Below are 21,195 nucleotides of genomic sequence, written 5' to 3' on the forward strand. Positions count from 1 at the left end.
AAATGGGCACCATTTCGATATGGTTAAAAAAAAAAAAAGTAAGATTATCTTGCACAATATTAACTCGAGAATTTTTTTCAGTTTGTAGCTTAACTCATCAGCTTTAGTCAAAATGTTGTTTTCAATACTACATTAAAGAAATTGACCTATAATGTTACATTCTTCTAAATTGATGGCCTATAAACTTTTGCTTTATTTGAGAATATATTCTATCTTCTATGATATTTGTTTCATTTACAAATTTGCTAGACACACTTGTACGATAATTGCCCATAAAAGACTATTGAAATACAAAAGACCGTTCCATGATTTCCATCACATTTTTGGTAAGGCTTTTGGATTATGTTTGGTTTTGAAACCTTTGCAAAAATGTATGTTCAACGTATACATATTCCATCTTAACACGACTCATCATTTTTAACATAATTTGTATAAACCTTTGACTAATATTTATTCATAGTTGACAATTAATTTAAAAGAACTCTAAATAATAAATAAGAGAAAATAAATATTTTCCCACCAACAAGGAAGGATACAAAGACCGGGGGAGGGAGGGGGGGGGGGGGTTCCATTCGTTCTTTTCGTGGAATTGGGCTCCATCATTGTTTGGCAAATGGGCATAAGCATCATTAGCATGGCAAGAAATATTAAAAAGGAAAAGTGTAGTCAATTTGCTGGGATTTTCCTAATAATGAAATATGACCACATGGTATGATAAGTACTCAAACACGTGCGCTTAATATTCATATTTCATTACTTCTAAAAAGTCATTCGCCCCTATTTTGGCCTGCTATTGGTCAAGCTTTCTGATGAAAAACATAAAATAAATTGAAGCATCTAATAAAGTATTTTAAATTGACTACGGTATTTGAAGTTTGAGGTCAAAAGTTTGAATAACACTTGGGTTGAAATTCTTTTTAAAATTATGATCCACTCTTAATTAGGAAAAAAATCAAATTGAAGCATCTAATCGAGTGTTTTTGATTGACTTATAGTGTTATATTTGAGGTAAAAAAAATTAAAATACGTTTAAGTCCTAGACAAATTAAAAATTTAAGATTAGAAATATGAAAAAAACTTAGGTTGAAATTCTTTTTAAAAGTATTTAGTTTTTCGCAATATGTGCGACTTGTTCCACATATTTTGTTGTTGTTTTGAAAGAAATAACTAATATTTATAAGAAGAATATCTTTTACATTAGTATATTCAACACAATAATTATATTCATAAAAATGTATCCGACACGTGGCATGCAAACGAATGCAATGCTTGGAAGCATATTAGGATTCTCCCAATCAGCTCTTAGTCAACGGAAGCCATCTAGGTCAGAGACTGAAGATCAAGAAGATGAATCCCGAAAATGATTCATTCGTACTGGACAAGGACGTTTCAGAATCAACACAGTGACATGCATATTAGGAATCTCCTGGTCAGCTCTTAACTAGCCGAGCAATCCAGATCAGAGACTGGCGACCGAGAAGGCAATCTTTGAAATGACTAATCTGTACTGGATAAGGACGTCCTGGAACGACTCATCAGAGGATCACAAGCGTCCCCGAAGACATTTCCCTCAAACCAATGAATTTACAAATTCATAAGTGTAAGGTATGCAATATGCTAGAAATACTCCTAACAGATTGGCGTGATATTAGGAAACAGTTATAGTAAAAATGTCCTATAAATCTTTTTTTCCCACCATTGTAAATCATCTTGATACACATTCATATATGCTATTATATTGAAACTATAACAAGTCTACTGTGCTCTCTTCCTTGGCATTCCTATTATCTATTGGCTCAAATCAATAAAAATCTCTTTGTTTTGCTATTTAATACTTACATAATTTTATTTTTTTATTATCGTAATTGTCTTATCTTTTATTATCAAAATTTCAATAACGTTGGATTAGCTAATTGTCTGTGGCGTAGAATACAAATTCAATTACTAGCCTATTAAATGAATCTTAGGTCAAATATTTTATTGTTGGGGCCAAGTAATTATGTGATTATTCCAAAACATCACTGATCATTTGATTAATTTTTATTTGTTGTAAGAGAAACATCATGGCTGATGTTCATAGCAGATCGCAATCAAAACGTTTGACTCCAAATGAATCTTACTAGAATTCACATCGGCAATTAAGAGAATGTTCATCTCAAAGAAATAGAAATGGAGAAACTAAAAAGGCCTAGCCAGGCTTAAGTGAATTTACAGCCCATCAACATGCTTGAAACCAGAGATCAGTGCGGTAATATTGGCCTTGACCGAGAGTGTGAACATAGAATCACCTGTATTTCCAAGAGTATAACTGACTATAGGTATAACGAATGACGCACTAAGGAGTTATGAACTACCGGAGACTTGAGGTCCGGGGGTGCATGAATCGATAACACAGAGCAAGGTACCGATACTACTAGAACTTTAGAGTTCAATAGCTCTGCAAGAGACCCTTATGAAATTGATTAAGGAGCAAAATGACCATATCGATCAGATTCCAGGGGTACCACATGTTCTTAAAGGAGTAGATGTGGAAGGGTATTTCCAACAACCATGGAAACTAAATGCTTCGCCTTTGCCCATACATAAAAAAATCAAAATGTCAGATCTTGCCAAGTATGATAGAATCGTAGAACCCCAAGACCATATCAGAACCTACTCCACACCGATCAAGGAAAACAACTTCACGAAGTATCAAATTAAATCCATACTAGTTAAGAAGTTCAAAAAAAATATTTACTAAGGGAGCATTAACTTGGTATTCACTATTATCTGAAAACTTTATAAGTTAACTTGTAGATCTGAATAATGTATTCGTTAAAGCTCATATCAGCGAATAAAAGGTAGAAAATCGATGAAAGATATATTCAAAATCCACCAAGGAGATTGTGAGCTGCTCCGAGACTTTATGGATAATTTTAGATAGAAAAAAGGATATCTCCAGAGGTCCCAAATAATTGGGATGCTTTGGCTTTTGCAAAAACTATGAACGAAAAGAGTTCAGAGGATACTAGGAGGCTGAAAAATAGTCATCGAAAATCCCATTCAAAAGCCTGGAGTGATATGTACAATCATTATAGGACTATGTTGCAGGTAGAATAGTATATAAGGCACTACTAGTTAGTGTTGAACGAATTCCAGGATGGAAGTATAATGATCAACCAGTATATAAATTCAAATGACTAGAATATGAAAATAGGAATTCAAGGAATCAATATGAGCCTTCCACTGAGAGTTTTCGACAAGAGTCAAAAATAAGAAAAGAAGTTAGTCGGGATAACAGAGGACCTATCCGGAGAGACAACGCTAGACCTTCCAAGGCGAGCAAGGAACCTAATGTGGCAAAGCTCGTGAACCACAACTTTTGTGCCAGTCCTTTAGAGCTAGTAGTTCTTTGACATACATAGGATACGAAGTAAGATGGCCTAAGAAAATAAGAGCAGATCCTAGCAAAATTAGCCAGGAGTATTGATGCGACTTTTACAATGATTACGGGCAAATAACATATTACAAATCCCTGTAGGATGAGGAGGCATACATCTTGAACAAAGGTATTTCAAAGAATTGCTCTATGACAAAAGAAAGCAGACTTACTCAATAAGCTGGAACAATGGCGAACTACCTCAGGCTACATCACCCAAACGTAAGATAAATGATATTTTTTATGGATCTAAAGTTAGTGGGATCATGTATACAACCGCAAAAAAGTATGTTAAGGTGTCCATCACACACAATAAGTGAATTTCGAAAGCATTCGCCGTAGAATATTTTCTTCGACGACCCTGACTCGGATGACCTGCTATTTCCCCACCATGGTGTAATAAGTTGTGTGTGTTAGGTGCTAGTGTTAAATGTGTTTTGATCGATCCAAGTAGCTTTGTAAGTATAATTCATTCGCGGTCATATAGGAGATATAATTAACGGACAAGGTCATTATGAAGTTTTTGGATTCAACAACTCCAGTAAGGCAACTTGCATGGTAATCGTCTTGCACACCTTTTCAGAAAGGGGATATCAAGCAGTGGCGGAGGCAGGATCTCCACGAAGGGGGTTCAAAAAAAAAATTTGTATCTAGTGGGAATTGAATTCATGACCTTATGTAGATTTTGAACCCCCTTGACCACTAAACTACACTTTTGGATTGTGTTAAGGGGGTTCAAAACTTAATATATAGAGGTAAAAAATAGATTTTGCCTTATATATACAGTGTATTTTTTCGACGAAGGGGGTTCGGGTGAACCCCCTTGCGCCCCCTAAATCCGCCCCTGATATCAAGGATACACCATTTCAAATAATAGCTGGAGATATGATATATAATATCATCATGGGAAGATTATGAATTCATGTGATGGAAGCAATACCGTCTATACAACATCAAGTGATAAAATTTCCTTCAAAATGAAAAATTTAAAGAAGAGCAAAGGATGGCTCGTGAATGCTACTATCCTGCCCCAATTTTGAGAGCAAGCATGACACTTGATACTTTAACTTGATTTAGTGGGCCAACATGTTATGGAATCACCTTACTCAACTCAAGCATGATTTAGGAACATAAATCTTTTCTTAAATCTATTTGCCTTTCATAAAATTAAAATTATTCATACATGCCATAAGAGACCTCAATAGAAAATGATAAAACATAATCTGACTCACACATATCTATGGAGCCTCTATGATAATATGAAAGAAAAAAGTGCCAGCAATAAGATTCTGCCTATACCAAAAAGAATACTGAAAGTCTATAACAACAAAAGAGTGTCACGAGCATGAAGTAGAGCTCACCAATGATTGAGGAAATGAGGGAATTCCTAGTGAGGTCCACAATGTCCATAGTATTACTACCTACATCCACGAAAAAGATGCAACACTCCGACGAAGGGATATGAGTACATAATAAAAAGTAACTCGTATGCGTCATAAGATATCTCACATAAACCGCAACAAAAACATAGAAAGGAAAATAAGGAAGGCGATATGTAATTTAAAATAATAACCAATTCATTACATAAAGCAAAATATGTGAGATTTTGAACTTTAAACAAACTAATATTTTAGTGCGGAGTTCATTAGTACTATATCCCATTAAACCCACCAGGCTGGAGTTAAGAGAAGTGCAAAAAAAAAAAAAAGGTCAACCAGAATAAACTACAAAAAGAAGGCGACTAAAAGGCCATAACAAAGAAACTCACCAGTTAAGAAAGGAGCAGGCCTAAACTTCTTGAAAAAGCCCAATCACTCACGAATTCCCGCAATATAAGGGAGGAGTCAGCCGACCCAATCAGAAATGTCCCCGAATAAAGGAGGGGCGAAGTCTTGGCTGTATAAAAAAGGAGCAAAAGATTAGAACCCACGACTAAGCGAAGTAAACCAAATGCCTGAACGAAGAAAGTTTAGACACTTATGAGTATAATTCCAAATTTCAGGTAAGCCGTCTGCGTTGGCCACCATGTCCTCAATTCTAACAAAGAAAACTTATGCCAGAACTGGCGATTAGCCTTGTCATCCATCTTCACCACCAGGCACGTGCCCCCTTGGTGGCGAAGGTTTAACATTGCCTCCTATAGAAACTAGGGGTGAAGAGATACATCAAATGCCGAAGTGTGATCTCAACCCCGGCCAACTCCGCAAACTTAATAAGCATCCTTATGAGCTTATAGATATACGGTTCTAGTTGAGCCAGGCAAACTCCATATAAACGGAAAAATTCCTCCGCCAGTGGAAGAAGGGAAAGACTGTAGCCGACGTGAAAGAGGTAAGCGTAGAACACATAATACCAAGGGCGGTGAACTTGTACCACGTCCCGCCAGGCAGGGACCAACTCGATGCGAGCGGGAATGCCATATTTATCCCTAAGATCTAATAAATCGGCTTCCTTCATCGCCGACTCAGAGATTTCGAGTTCAGCTTCAGGCACCTTTGTAAAATCAGACCTGACTTTCTCACAACGAGGAATTATCTCCTCCACTGTAGAAAAGTTCTCGTCCTCAACGGCAACGGAGATGCCCTCCGCATAGGGAGGAAAACCATCGCTGGGAATTAGGGAACTTTCCTCGTCGGGACCAGAAGATACGTTAGACATAGTGAAAGAGAGGGTATTCAAAACAACAAGAGTTAAAAACAACAGGGATCGCTAGGGTAGGGAAATAAGATGCACAATAATGGAATAAGACGAAGAAGGTGGAAAATATTTAAAACTTGAGTGTGTGTCTTCACATCCTTATTTATAAGAGCTCGGGCGTCGAAACCGAAAATTAGGTCATCATTACTTGGCACCACTATCAAAGCGGCAGATCCAACAAGAAGACACATGTGAATGACGCAACGCATCAGGAAAATGCACCATAATGACGTATGACGTCACTTTGATCTAGGAACAACGTAACCCCAAAAGTTTCGGCTCATGAAAGGTGGGATTAGGGATAACGAAACCTTGGATGCGATCCGAGTGAGTCGTACTTAATACCAGCTAGTGTAATTCGGGAAAATATGTCTAGTAAATTGTGGTAATTACTCGGGAGAGAGTTATGACAGTCAGAGAGCTCGTGATCGGTAGAGAATACTTAGGAGAATTTACAGAAAATATAGCGGGAAGGATTCCGACAATAGGGGAAATCATAACTCTAGACCTCCTTAATCTTGTCTCTAATCCTTATCCTTGTTAATTGATAGTTTTACGGCTTTCTAAATTTGTTAGTTAATTAGATAAAAATAAATATTATAATCTTTATAATTAGAAAATTGTTTGGACTTGTGTTTCTTATCGATATTGAACAATTATAGCTAAGCCTTAGTTCTCTGTGGGATTCGACTCCGGACTTCTAAACCGGATTATATTTGCAACGACCGCTTAGTCCTTTTTATAAGGCATAGTTGGGCGTGATTAAATTTTGGCGTTGTAGCCGGGGAACTAACAGTGTAGGTGTAGGTGTACATATTTCTAGGTTGCAAGTTTGAGCTTTTATTTTTGTTTTCTTGTATTTGATTATTTTTTTTATTTTTTATTTTTGACTTGAAAGATATGGCATCTTGGAATTATGAGAGTTTTGATGTTGGTAATTTTACTTTTGATCCTCCTTATGCATATTGTGAAGAGAATCACCCATGGCAAAATTATCAAAATATTCCCGAGAGCGAGTTATGTGCACTAACTCAATCTTATGTGTGGAATGTGTGTGATATTTATTGTGGTCAAGATGGTCACTTTCACGGTTGTGCTTATATGTCTTATCCTCCCCCAACCCTTTACTTTGATGATTCTTTTTTTTTTCCTGGTGAAGTTAATAGGAACAAAGAACCCAGGGAAGCTGACCTAAAGAAGATCGAAGATATGTTAAAGTGCCTTTTGGAACAACATAGTAAATTACAATTGCAGATAGAAAGGCAAGAGGAAGCTATTCACAACTTGAAAGTTCACGTGAGTCAACTGGTTGAAAGTTTTAATACTCAACAAGCCAATATTGTGAATAGTATCTAAGAAGAGTGTGAACTAGATACAAAAATTGAGGTGCTAGTGGAGAAGACCAGAGTAAAACACCAACAATCAATCGAACTAGATTTTGAGGATGCCGATGTTGTAGAAGAGATACTAGAATCAACCAAGGATATTGAAGATACATATTTAGTTGACTCTATTGTCATTAGTGTTGAGAATGTAGACAGTACCAATGCTCATGTAGTTGAGCGCATTGGTCCACACTCCAAGCATTTTTTCACATTATGTTTGGATAATGATATGGAAATAGAATCGTCCGAGCTACTTGAGGAGTCAAGGAATGAGGAATAAGGTCCCTACATTTTGGAATGCTTCTTGCCAGAAAGTCGGGAATACACATCTCATCTAAAGGCCAAGAAGTGCAGAATACTACATTGTTTTATGTGACCAGTTAGATTCATTCCATCACCCCAAGAGCATGATCATAGAGCAGAATCAAAACTTGGGGTCCAATTCATAAGTTCAAAATGGAGGTAAAAAGTGATTCGCGTCATGCCGTAACGTTAAATCAAGCGCTTGTTGGGAGGAAACACATCTTTACTGCTTGCTTTTATTTTAATTTTATTATTATTATTATTTTTTATTATTGTATTATTTTTGTAGTGTCGATTTTTGATTTTCTAGAATCATGGAAAGCAAAGCTATTGGAAGGATGCAACAACAAACCAGATGGTTGGAACTAAGTGTGAGGTACCCATATGAAGGACCAAGCCTGAGAGAAGTTTGAGTACACCATGAGCTGCTAGTGCTTCGGCCTTTGGCCTACCAGAAAGTTTCTTTTACCGTCTTATTAGTTATGGTGTGCATTAGGGACAATGCACAATTTTAAGTGTGAGCTAAGGAGATTGTCTAGGTGACTTTCTATGCTATTTTAGTTATGTTAGTTTAATTGAATAATTTTATTTATTTGTTATTTTTTAGAAAAAGCGAAAAAAATATTGGACTTTTCCCGACGATGGATATCCTAGACAATTTTCTTGAGGGATTTACTTCTAAAAAAGGGACAAAAAGATTTTCTTTGTAGGTAGTGTAGTAATTCTCCCTTGGTTTTTCTTTGTGCCGCGGTTCTTTTCCAAGGGCTTTGTTTGAACCGGATGTAGTTAGTTTTTTTTAGGGAGTAGGAGCTAGTGTGAGATGAATTGAATTGCAGCAATATCTCTTAACTTTGCTATACCTTGAGAATAGTTAGTACTTTGGTTGTGACGCTTAGGCTCAATTTTTTATTCTTGTAGAAGTGCCTTAAATTGTATGATCTTAACTTTGCTTAACTGCTTTGACTAGAGTGTCTTGATGAGTCCAATCCTGAGTGAATTATGTGCCATGTGTGTATAAGGTTTTGTTGTATTCTGTGCACTGCATTTGATGCCTAGAACTTGCCCCGTGTGTTTGCAAAGCAAAATAGTAGTTGTGTTCAGTCTTGGAAGTGATATAGACATTTTTTTGTTGAACTAGATGTATATATATTTTACCCGCTAATTGTTATGTAACGTAGTTAACCCTTTGAGCCTGTAATTCTATTTCTTTTGCAACCACATTACAAGCCTTACCCCTTTATTTGAATTAATCATCTATTTGAACTTGTTCACCTCTCATAAGCACTTGAATTGTGATGATTTATGTAAAAGTTAAAGTGTGGGGTGGTTGGTTTGGCTTTTTAGTGGAACTAATGAAATAAGGAGAAATGTGCACTGATTTGAAGGAGCAAGAGCCACTTGAATTAAAAAAGAAAAGAAAAAAAATAGTTGTATTGTGTGCAGATATTCATTGATAAGAGATAACTCTTGATGTAATTCTGCTTAAATAACTTGGGAGTTGATGTATATTGATGTGAAGGTGGAGTCATGGTTTGACATAAGTGTGGGGTTTGAATGTTAAAGTATATGTATTAAAGTGCTTAGGGAGGTGTAGTTACTCTTATATTCAAATGTATCATACCCGACCCGTAGCCTACATTACAACCAATTAAAATCCTACTTGATCCTAGACTGAATGAGCTCGATTAATAGAGTAGCACACTACGAGCAAGCCTATGGTGCATCTTTTGTGGTATATGAATGTTATTTCTAAGAGTGAGTGAATTCTTTCTATCTTGAGTTCCTAATTGTTCTTAAATTTCATTATGTGTGGAACTACTCTCTTTTGTTGAGTGAGGGCACGTGATTCATGAAGGAAAGGTAATGTCATTGACCTCCATGTTAGAGTAAGTGTGTGAGTTGTGAATAATGCATGGTACTTGCGAGTCAAATCTTGAGGTGAGGATGTTACACTCATGTGCTTAGTCTATTTTAAAGATTCTTGGTGTGATGAGTTAGGAGAATTTCTTAATAGGTGGTATCTATAAGTGTAGCTTGATTGCTCGAGGACGAGCAATGTTTAAGTGTGGGGTATTGATGTGTGGCTATAATTCAAGTTTCTGCACATTATATGCTTTGCGTTTTACATGTTTTAATGTTAAAATACACTTTGTTTGAGCGTAATGGAGGCTATTTTATGTACAGGTGCATCGGAAATGAAAGTAGAGCTAAAGGGATGCTTAAACGTCGAAAGTGCGCTCGAAAACAGTGAAAAGAAGAAGTCGGGCAAAAGCCAGCTCGACCAGGCTTTATCCAGGTGAGGCCAGCTTAAAGCCAGGCCTAACCAAGCTTTATCCAGGTGAGGCCAGCTTAAAGCCAGACCTAAGCTGGCATTATCTAGGCGAGGCCAGCCTAAAGCCAGGTCCAATCCGAGTTTTGAAGGCTTATTTCGTCTCCTGGTCTGACTAGGACTTGGCCCACACGTTTAGGTCTTTTCCTACACATATAAATAGACCTAAAAACACCACTTTTGAGGAGAGAGACCGAGAGGGAGATTGAGTTTGGACACACTTGAGACCTATAGAGGTAAGAACACACTAGGAGCAAGGCGGAGAATTCTTCTACGAGTTTTTCAATTCCTTCTTCCTAGTTCTATTATTGGTTATGAATTCTAGTATTGTAGTTTTGCATACTATTATGAATAGCTAATTTGTTATCTAAGGTTTTGATGGAACCTATTGAGGATGATTTTCTTGTTACGTTAATATAGATTTGCCATAGTATTTTCTCTATTTGTTCAACTATATTATTATTGTGGTTGATTGAAGGTCCCTCAAACTGTGCCTATTTAGTATGTATTACTCGGGAGATAGTGCATATTTAGGTAGTTGTTGTACAACATCACTTCTAACGTATATGAGGGATCAATACGGAGGGTTTAAAGGTGAGATTAGGGATAACGAAACCTTGGGTGTGATCCGAGTGAGTCGTACTTAATGCCAGCTAGCGTAATTCGGGAGAATATGTATAGTAAATTGTGGTAATTACTCGGGAGAGAGTTACGGCAGTCAGAACGCTCATGATCGGTAGATAATACTTAGGCTAATTTATACAAAACATAGCGGGAAGGATTCTGACAATAGGGGAAATCATAACTCTAGACCTCCTTAATCTTGTCTCCAATCCTTATCCTTGTTAATTGATAGTTTTACGGCTTTCTAAATTTGTTAGTTAATTAGATAAAAATAAATATTATAATCTTTATAATTAGAAAATTGTTCGGACTTGTGTTTCTTAGCGATGTTGAACAACTATAGCTAAGCCTTAGTTCTCTGGGATTCGACTCCGGACTTGTAAACCGGATAATATTTGCAACGGCCGCTTAGTCCTTTTATAAGGCATAGTTAGGCATGATCAAAAGCACTTTTAAAAAATTTACTTCTATTTTAAAAGTTTGACCAAACATGCTAATCTTGTAAATTTCTGAGAACGTACACCAATTAACAACTACAAAGAAAAATTTCATATTTTCTGAGGACTTAACCAAGTAATCCTCCAGGCCATTGGAAATGGTCATGAACAACTTTTGAACATTAAAATAATAAGAAACGGATCTCCAGAAGATGTAATAAACTTTAAACAATATATTAGCAGCCAAAAAACAAGTGGAATCTTTTTAATAAGAGTCATGATTAGATTTTAGGTTGAGTTAGGTCCAAAATTCATTTCTTCGGACAGGTTCAGAAACTTATTAAGTAGTAATTTTCTTAGTTGTTATTCACTTTGGGGACTGCCTAATATCTTTATTTTTTGTTTGTGATTGGATATACAACTAATGAAGTGTTTCTTGTTTTTCCAAAAACAAGCCAAAATATTTTGTTTTCTTCAAGTCAATAACTGAACATATTATCCACAACATTCATAGGCATAATTATTTCTTGAATGCTTCCATTTATGTAGATGGAATACTATTGGAAGTATCTATCTTATATGATATGTACTAGATCGTCAAACTCCTCCTCGCTATTGAGGCAAAAGCTATAGCATTACATTTTAACAGACAAATTAAAGCTAGGTATCTACACCTTCACGAGTAAGAAATGCTTTGTTATCATTTAGATCAACGTTAGGTCATGTGCATAATTGCCCAAGAGTTCAGAAAAACTCTTTTTCTCTCCTAATTCTTGATCATGCCCACACCCAATATGAACCTAAACAAATTGCACAAAAAAAAAAAGGGAGAAGAGTGAGTGCGCGCGCGTATTTGATAATTGCGTATAAAATTACAAAAAAAAGGGCAACGGTATTATCACTATATCAAAGATGACTACTGAACAAACAAAGATCATGCATCATCTAAAGATTCAAAAGAGGGGAAAATTTACAAAAATGAGATAATGCATGATTCAATGCTCTCTCTTCAATAAATCACTTTTGAAAACTTTTTTCTGTTTTTTCAATCTCTGAGAAATGCTGTAAATATCAGGACCTTGATATTGTTTTCATATGCTCTTCCATCTCAACTCAACATGTATGACTCCATTCTTTGAATCTATTAGATGGTATTTCTCATTTATACGTCCATTGTGAACTACATCATCAAGGTTGATGTCGACATGTCCAAGCGACTCCTGAATAAATTGAGGAGAAGAACCAGCCAATTAACTTTTAAATGTAGGGAGAAAGAAAAGGAGAAGAATCACATGCATGTAATTCTAAAGTACCTTTGAACGAAAGCTGATGCCATTTCGCTTACTCAAAACCTCTAAATGGATTTTCTCATGGACAGGAGGCTCTTCGAGCATAAAATGGAACTCTTCACACCATTGAGGATCACGTGTTTTCTTAACCATCTGAATGAGCAAGAATTACGCGAGTCAATGATACTGACAATACATACAAAGGGAACCTAGACTGATTGGTTTCTAGTAGTTATCTGTTCAATATTTCAAATTATCGTGTTCATATATTCTGAATTCTCTAGTGCACCGGAAGATTGTTCTGGAGTTCCTCGACTAACTAAACTAGTTGATGTCTTTAACTTACATTATCCTTTGATCAAGTCATTAGGGGTTAGATTGTTTGGATATTAGACGTTACCTTGGATTTTCTCTTTTCCCCTCTGAAAAATATGACCACATATGGATTATTGTGACGTGAGCCCTCTACATCTTTGGCTCCTTGGACAGTAACAAATAGCAAACCTGCTCCCCTTGGACTATCATTACCAGATGTCGTTTCCAACCCATTCTCCTTCCAACTGAAGCTATTTAAAGGCCCACTCATACCATCAGTATCCTCTCTGAAAGGGGCATATGTCAGCTCAACGACAATCTGCCCTCTCTGCTTCTTGTCATGTGCGACACTTATACTTGAGTTCTTAAGTAAGTCTAGAGTGAATTCCTTTGTTTCATTTGGTTGTAGAAGCTTTAAAGGAAGTAATTGTGATCCCAGGCGGTCGTGTGCTCCCACCTGCATATGTAGAAGTAGCACATCAGCAAAATGCCAATTTAGTTCACCTTATGGAGAAAATCCTTGTAAAATGTATGTCATTCTTAGATCTTTAAATAATAACTAGAAGTCATTACTTTCAAGAATTAGTGGCTAATGATACTTTTGCAGCCATTAGCAGTTATGTTTTCAGGCTAAAGCTTCTCTCTTGATGAACCATTACCGATTAGGACACAACTACTCCCTCCATTTCACTTTATGTCGCACTATTTCCTTATTGGCCTATTCAAAAAAGAATGACACATTTCCATATTTTGAAATAATTTAATTTCATACTTTCAATTTTACCATTAATGGCATGTCTTTTTAGCCACAAAAGTCTCATGGCATAGTTAAGACCACAAGTTTTAAAAGTTTTTCTTTCTTTCTTAAACTTTGTTTGCAATCAAATTACGCCACATAAATTGAAACGGAGGGAGTATTAAATTTTCTTCTCCAAATTTCAGGTATCTTCAGGCTCAAATCGGAAATGGAGGAATTAAGAAGAATGAGTGAAAGACGAACCTTGTCCCAATCAATGACGTCTAAGTGAAGAATTTGGGACTGTGGATCCTTCACAGTAAGCTTGAAGCTTTCATTCCACACAGGATTCAGGTTTTTCTTCTTGATGGAGGTTTTTCTAGAAGGCAGGCTGTCTCCGCTCAAGCTTAGCTTAACATAAGGATCAGATAATCCCAGTAAATCCATCTTCAGGAGTTTCATTGCTCTTACCACTTTAACATGCAATATCCCAACAGGCTTCTTTATGCCCACCCTATAAGTAGCAACGACAAAGTCATGCAACTTTATGAAGGGCGACACCAAATAAAAAGGTAAAAGCACGAGATCTTCAATAAGAAGTAAGAGAAACAAGAGAATTGTTTCTCACAATGAAGCATCAAGAACTGGTATTTCAAGAGTTTGAGGCCAGTGATAAAGGACTGCTACTTGTTTCTTTATAATCTCCTGCCAAAATGTATGAAACATAGCTGTAATATTGAGTGGAACAAACACAAAGAGATGCTAAGAAAATTATCCAGTAATCTAGTACCTGAACATATCGATAAAGTCCAGGGATTGCCATAACATCCCCACCAAGAACCTTCAGTCCGAAATCAACATGTGGCTTAACAAAAACAAAAATTTACATTGTTCAGTGACCTCAATATTCATGCATGAAAAGGAAAAATGGTAATAGCCGAAAAATATTAGATTACCTTCTCCATTATAGATACCACTATATTAGCAAAACATGGAAAACTAGGTACAAGAGGTTTCAAAGTAACACGTGGTGCGACGAAAATTTGTAAGTCCAGCAACTGTAAAGAAGATTCACCAGTATGTAAATTAGCACATCACTCAGAAACTATATTAACTACTACATTATTTTAGGGATGATTCTTTCTGTGATAGTACTGACCTGCAATTTGATCTTTAGATTCTGTAAAGATGATGAAGTTACTACCACCACGATGTTTGGGTTGCCAGCCCATTTAATTGCTGGTTCCATCACTAACTCCCTCTCATTTGTCTCGTATACCTTGAGACCTGCCAATATGTGAAATGAGAAAGAAAATTAATTTTACTCTACGATGTTCAGAGGATAATGGATCTGACTGAGAACTGAATTCAAATTGTCTGAATTTTCTTCTGAAACAAACAAACAGAATTTCAGACAAACAAAGTTGATATCACAGAGATATACTCAAAATATATCAGCGTCCATAAAAAATCTTGTGAGAATTTTAACTCATAGACACTTCAAATATAAGATATCATTTAACCTCGGATTTCTTTTGAAAATCTCTTTGCTATATCTATGGTTGTCAAAAAATATGAAATTGATACGCGTCCCTTGTTTTCTATGTAATTGTATAATTTAACAACCTTAATTTTCTCTTCTTTTGTTAATTCATCCTGTGTGAGATCCTAAATTTTAATATAGCATCAGGAGAAAGTCATAACAAAATAGAGAATATATAGAAATTAGTTCAAGGAGAATTAGAGAAACTATCAGAAAGTGACCTTGAAGTACTGGCGGAAGAGTTCCAGGGGTTAGTGTCTCAAAATCAATTTTTGTTATCGTATATTGCCCTATGTATTCTGCAAATATGGGCTCTGCGACGCTTCTAATTGTGCTACAAATAGCCTGTATGTTATATAGACTAAGTAAATCAACAGAGTGCATCTTGGAAAAGGCTGAAATACTAGAAATTTGAAGATACCTTATCAAGGAAAGGCCACATATTCTGAAGAAATTTGTTTAACCAGTCTACCTGCAACACAAGCAATTCATTCATATAAATGGAAAGAAAGCAAATAAAATAGAATGAAAGGAAATACGTACTCGATCGTAATCTGGACTTTTAACCCACAATGGAATATCCGGAATAAGATCTTGTAATGCATCTGTATCAAGCTCACAAAGAGGACTGACAACAGGATCCTGAACTCATTCCAATAAAGTAAGTATCATAACTATTGCAGGAAATTTAAGACTGCAATAGTTACGGAGGAATTTTGAATTATTGACCCATACACAAACCGAAATGAATTCCAAAAAGGATAGACTTGACAAAACAAATTTGATGTGTTTACTTCTTGTAAGCCAAGAGAAGGTTTTTCCTTTGTTCAATGTAATCAAATCACTATATTCTAGAAGGCACATATTTCGCTCATTGCCATCTTACAGTGTTGTGTTCCATTAATCTACTCATTCTTCATTTGTTCTTTTAATCTACCTTTTTTGCTTAATGAAAAACATATTCATGAATGTATAAACAAACAATATTTTACTAAAGTGATAAGTCAGATAGTAGTGATCAGATGATAGTAGAACTTCTATTGTACTTAAATGTCATATTAAAAAAGCCAAAACTTTCTTTTTTGCCACTTCTCTTTGGTGTCATAGCTTTGTAACATCATCTCACTAGCTTTTTCTAAAAAAAAATAAATCAACCATACCAACTCAGCCTATTAACACACACAAATGGAGTCTTTTTGTATGCACATATAACAGGTCCACAAGAAGTTGTAGATAATGAATGAAGTAATTAATCAAATCCAATCAGCATTACAGCAAAGCTATGATGATGGAAATAAATTTAACAGAAGTAAAATTGAAACATATGCACACGTAGAGATGGAAATAAAACCAACCCTTATTAAACAAAATTAACTCTTTAACACTTCTTATTACATACCTCAACATCAGTGGGCTGAGAGTAGATGAAGAAATAAAATCCAATAAAAAGACCAAACAAGAATCCAATTCCAAAGCCAAGAATTCCCAAGAGACTGCTCAGAAATCCCATTTCATTACACCCTTCCAAATTCCAAGAACATCAATTAATTCCTGCTGCAAAAATACATCAAGAAATTGAAAAAAGAAAAACACAAGTAGTCAAGAATGGGATGGCATCGATAGAATCAAAGAAGGAAGATAGAGCACTTGCAGCAGGTGATGAAGTTTAAATGGAGGCAGAGACTGATTTATATGAAAACAGCCAAAGCAGAAACACAAAATGTCATTCAAGTATTTGCACCAAAAAACAATGCACTTGCTGCTGCTAATTACAGCTACGCACAAGCGTGTACGTGAACTTTGTCTTTTCGGCCTAGTTATATATGGGGAAAAAGAAACTTGTTCCATGACTAATTCTGCTAAATGACAATTCTGTCCCTGTTTGTTTTAAATACTCCCTCCTCTCCTTTTTATTTTTACGTTTAGGTTGGACTCACTCACTTTTTGTTTTTTTTTAAAAAAAGGTCCAAATTAACTTTTTTACTATTTAAAATTGTTCAATTTTATTTGGCGTTATACTTTTCATCCACTCTTCGATTCATCTTCTTGAATGAACTTGAGGATCTTTCGAGCTCAACTTTGCTTCAATAATAGTGTTTCTTGCTTTCTCAAGTCAAGCGTATGACTGAAATAAGGGTTAGGAACTTTTATATCACGTTCCTAAGCCAATTGACTAAGTTGTCCCTTAAAATAAAACACATGCAAATTTGCCCTTGTGCTATAGCTGGGCTTCGCACAGGGCCTGGTTATATTTGTTGAAAATGTCAAAAGTCCCACACCGGTGGGTGACATATTTGGTTGAGATTTTTTCCCTATAAAAGGAGGCCTAATGTTTAGGATTTAAATACACCTCTCATTTGCCTTCTTATCTTCTTAAGGCATTTGTATCTTCTCTCTTTAGTATTATTTCACTTGTATTTTTGGAGTGAAATAAAATATTGGTTGTGTCCGAGGAAGTAGGCAAAATTGGTCAAACCTCGTAAATTCTGGTAATCCTTTTATTGTTGCTTTATTATCTTATTTATTATTTGGTGCCTGTCATAATTTTTGGTATAGTAGTTGTGACTCATTCACACTATATACATTTGGCTTCGCAACAATTGGTATCAGAGCCAAGGTACTGTCTAAGTATGCTCTGTAGTTGCAGCATAGTCTGATCTTCCACATCAAAAAAGATTTGTCTTGGTAACTGAGTCAAGGTTCTGTCTGAGTATGCTCTGTGGTTGCAGCTTAGTTTGATATTCCACACCAGAAAGGAAATAATCTTGATTTGTGTCGTCAGCTATTAAATAATATTTGTGTCAAAAATGGGAGACAATAAACAAGAAGAATCTACATCAAGTGTCAACAATACGTCATCATTGGCATTTTCGCTTATGACAAGAATTGTGTCAAATGCAAAATTTGCGGTAGAAATTTTTGACGGGTCAGGACATTTTGGGATGTGGCAAGGCGAGGTTCTAGATGTCCTTTTTCAACAAGGGTAGATCTTGCCATTGAAGAAAAAAGACCAGATGTTATTGGAGAAGAAGATTGAAGAATTATCAACCGTGTTGCTTGCGGTACCATTCGATCCTACCTTGCTAGAGAGCAGAAATATCCATACACAAAGAAAACTTCTGCAAGTAAATTATGGAAAGCACTGGAGGATAAATTTTTGAAGAAAAATAGTCAAAATAAATTGTACATGAAGAAGACACTGTTTCGCTTCACTATGTTTCTGGTACCACGATGAATGAACATATCACCAGTTTCAATAAGTTGGTCACAAATTTGCAAAATATGGATGCAACTTTTAATGGTGGTGACTTGGCCTTGATGTTGTTGAGGTCACTTCCTGATGAGTACAAGCACCTTGAAACTACTCTACTCCATGGAAATGACGAAATTTCTCTCAGAGAAGTATGTTCGGCTTTGTACAGCTATGAACAAAGAAATGGAGAAAAATAGAAGGGCGGAAAAGAAGAAGCACTGGTTGTGAGAGGTCGTCCTCAAAATCAAACGACGACAAGGAAGGGAAAATCCAAGTCAAGATCTAGACCCAACAAAGATGAATGTGCCTTTTGTCGAGAAAAGGGGCACTGTAAGAAAGACTGTCCGAAGTTGAAGAATAAGGCCAAACATAACAATGGAAAGGCCATTATGGATTCAAATATAGCTGATTATGATGATTCAGACTTCTCATTAGTTACAACAGAGTCATCAACATCATCAGACATATGGTTGATGGACTCGGCTTGTAGCTATCATATGTGTCCCAACAGGAACTGGTTCGTGGATTTTCAAGAAGGAGAATATGGGGTCATCCACACAGCGTACAACATCCCTCTTACCTCATATGGAATTGGTTCAATACGATTAAGGAACCATGATGGAATGATCATAACATTAACAGATGTTCGATATGTACCGGATTTGAAGAAGAATCTCATCTCTGTGGGAGCCCTAGAATCAAAAGGGTTCAAAATCATTGCAGAAAATGGAGTGATAAGAGTATGTTCTGGTGCACTAGTAGTAATGAAGGCCAATCGGAAAAACAATAATATGTACCATTATCGCGGTAGTACAGTTATTGGGACAATGACAATGACATCCAGTGCCGAAAAAGAGGCAGAAGCAACCAGGCTATAACACATGCGCTTGGGACATGCTGGAGGAGAATCTTTGAAAAGTCTATCAGATCAAGGATTGTTAAAAGGAGTAAAGGCTTGCAACTTGGAGTTTTGCGAGCATTGCGTCAAAGGGAAACACACAAGGGTTAAATTTGGTATAGCGATCCATAATACTAAAGGCATTTTGGATTATGTACACTGTGATGTTTAGGGTCCTTCCAAAACACCTTCATTGGGTGGGAAGCACTATTTTGTAACCTTTGTTGATGATTTTTCCCGAAGAGTGTGGGTGTATACAATGAAGAGCAAAGATGAAGTGTTGGGAATTTTTCTCAAATGGAAAATGATGGTGGATAAACAAACATGTAGGGGGATCAAGTGTATTCGCACAGATAATGGAGGTGAATACAAAAATGATCATTTTAATAAGGTCTGTGAAAATGATGGCATCGTCCGACACTTCACTGTCAGACATACACCATAATAGAATGGAATGGCAGAACATATGAACCGGACCTTGCTGGAGAAGGTATGGTGTATGTTATCCAATGCTGGCTTGGGAAAAGAATTTTGGGCTGAGGCAATTACATATGCATGCCACCTCATTAATCGTCTACCATCTGCTGCTATTGACGGCAAGACACCATTTGAAAAATGGTATTTAAAGCATGTTGTAGATTATGACTCTTTTCACGTATTTGGCTCAATTGCATATTATCATGTGACAGAGTCAAAATTGGATCCAAGGGCAAAGAAGACTATTTTTATGGGGATTACTTCTGGAGTCAAAGGATATCGCTTACGGTGTCCTATGACAAAGAAAGTAATATGCAACAGGGAAGTTACCTTTGATGAATCTGCTATGGTAAATAAGGTAACAGAAGATACCAAACAAAATGAGGGTGTTTCTAAGCAGGTGTAGTTTGAGGGAAAATTTATTTTTCCTACAAAAGAAGCAGAGGAGGAAACAAATGAAGATTATCCTCTGGAAGAAGAGTCAGTAGAGAGGGAGATTCCAACTTAGGAACCTCAACAACAACTTGAATCAATAGCAACCAGCAGGCCAAAAAGGACAATAACAAAACCTATTCGTCTTATAGAGACGGTTGAATGTGTCGCCTCAATTGTAGCTGTTGATGTTCCTACTACTTATAAAGATGCAGTCCAAAGTTCAGAAGAAGATAAGTGGAAGATTGCCATGAATGATAAAATTCAGTCCCTTCATCAGAATCATACATGAAGATTGGCCAATCTTCCGAAGGGAAAGAAATCAATTGGGTGCAAATGAGTATTTGCAAAGAAAAAAGGATTTCCTAACCAAGAAGATGTTCGCTACAAAGCAAGATTGGTGGTAAAAGGATGTGCTCAAAAGGAGGGAATTGATTACAATGAAGTGCTTTATCCAGTTGTAAAACATTCCTCCATTAGAATTATGTTGGCTTTGGTAGCACAGTTGGATTTGGAACTAGTTCAGATGGATGTAAAAACTGCATTTTTACATGGAAACTTGGAGGAGGAAATCTACATGACTCAGCCAGATGAATTCAAAGTTGTTGGAAAGGAAAATATGGTGTGCAATCTTGAAAAATTGTTATACGGATTGAAACAATCTTTTAGACAATGGTACAAACGATTTGACAAGTTTATGTTGCGACAAGGGTACAAGAGAAGCAAATACGATCATTGTGTGTATTTGCGCAAGCTTGAAGATGGTTCCTTTATATATCTTCTCCTATATGTTGATAGCTTCCAAGAATTCGGAAGAAATTGATAAGTTGAAGATTCAACTGAAGAAGGAGTTCGAGATGAAGGATCTGGGTGAGGCAAAGAAAATTCTTGGCATGGAGATAATAAGAGATAGACGTTCAAAGAAACTCTGTTTATCTCAAAAGGAATACTTGAAGAGAGCACTACAACATTTTGGCATAGATGAGAAGACTAAGCCAGTTAGTACTCCACTTGCTCCCCATTTTAAGCTAAGTACTACTATGCCGCCAAAAGATGAAG

General features: G+C 36.2%; 2 protein-coding genes across 5 annotated transcripts; one reads left to right on the forward strand and one right to left on the reverse strand.

Moving 5' to 3' along the window:
• Positions 1 to 11,644: 11,644 nt before the first annotated feature.
• LOC104225717 (synaptotagmin-3) lies at positions 11,645 to 16,856 on the reverse strand. 4 transcript variants are annotated; one of them, XM_009777573.2, is made up of 14 exons: positions 16,728 to 16,856; positions 16,476 to 16,630; positions 15,620 to 15,718; positions 15,498 to 15,548; positions 15,298 to 15,421; positions 14,693 to 14,820; positions 14,490 to 14,591; positions 14,324 to 14,398; positions 14,162 to 14,238; positions 13,798 to 14,047; positions 12,883 to 13,254; positions 12,507 to 12,635; positions 12,272 to 12,413; positions 11,645 to 11,993 (listed from the first exon to the last, which is right to left on the reverse strand). In XM_009777573.2, the coding sequence occupies exons 2-13, from the start codon at positions 16,584 to 16,586 to the stop codon at positions 12,285 to 12,287; spliced, it is 1,647 nt and encodes a 548-aa protein (XP_009775875.1). In that variant the 5' UTR covers positions 16,587 to 16,630; positions 16,728 to 16,856; the 3' UTR covers positions 11,645 to 11,993; positions 12,272 to 12,284. The 4 variants fall into 4 exon arrangements, with proteins under 4 accessions (XP_009775875.1, XP_009775877.1, XP_009775876.1 ...); XM_009777575.2 differs by having other exon boundaries at positions 16,476 to 16,597; positions 16,724 to 16,856; XM_009777574.2 differs by having other exon boundaries at positions 16,724 to 16,856.
• A 2,825-nt stretch (positions 16,857 to 19,681) lies between these two features.
• LOC138869104 (uncharacterized mitochondrial protein AtMg00710-like) lies at positions 19,682 to 20,110 on the forward strand. Its single transcript, XM_070146694.1, has one exon. It carries the CDS (start codon positions 19,682 to 19,684, stop codon positions 20,108 to 20,110), a length of 429 nt encoding a protein of 142 aa, XP_070002795.1.
• The last annotated feature ends 1,085 nt before the right edge of the window (positions 20,111 to 21,195 follow it).

The sequence above is a fragment of the Nicotiana sylvestris genome, chromosome 5 (assembly GCF_000393655.2).
Source record: "Nicotiana sylvestris chromosome 5, ASM39365v2, whole genome shotgun sequence".
In the NCBI taxonomy this organism is placed as follows: Eukaryota; Viridiplantae; Streptophyta; class Magnoliopsida; order Solanales; family Solanaceae; genus Nicotiana; species Nicotiana sylvestris.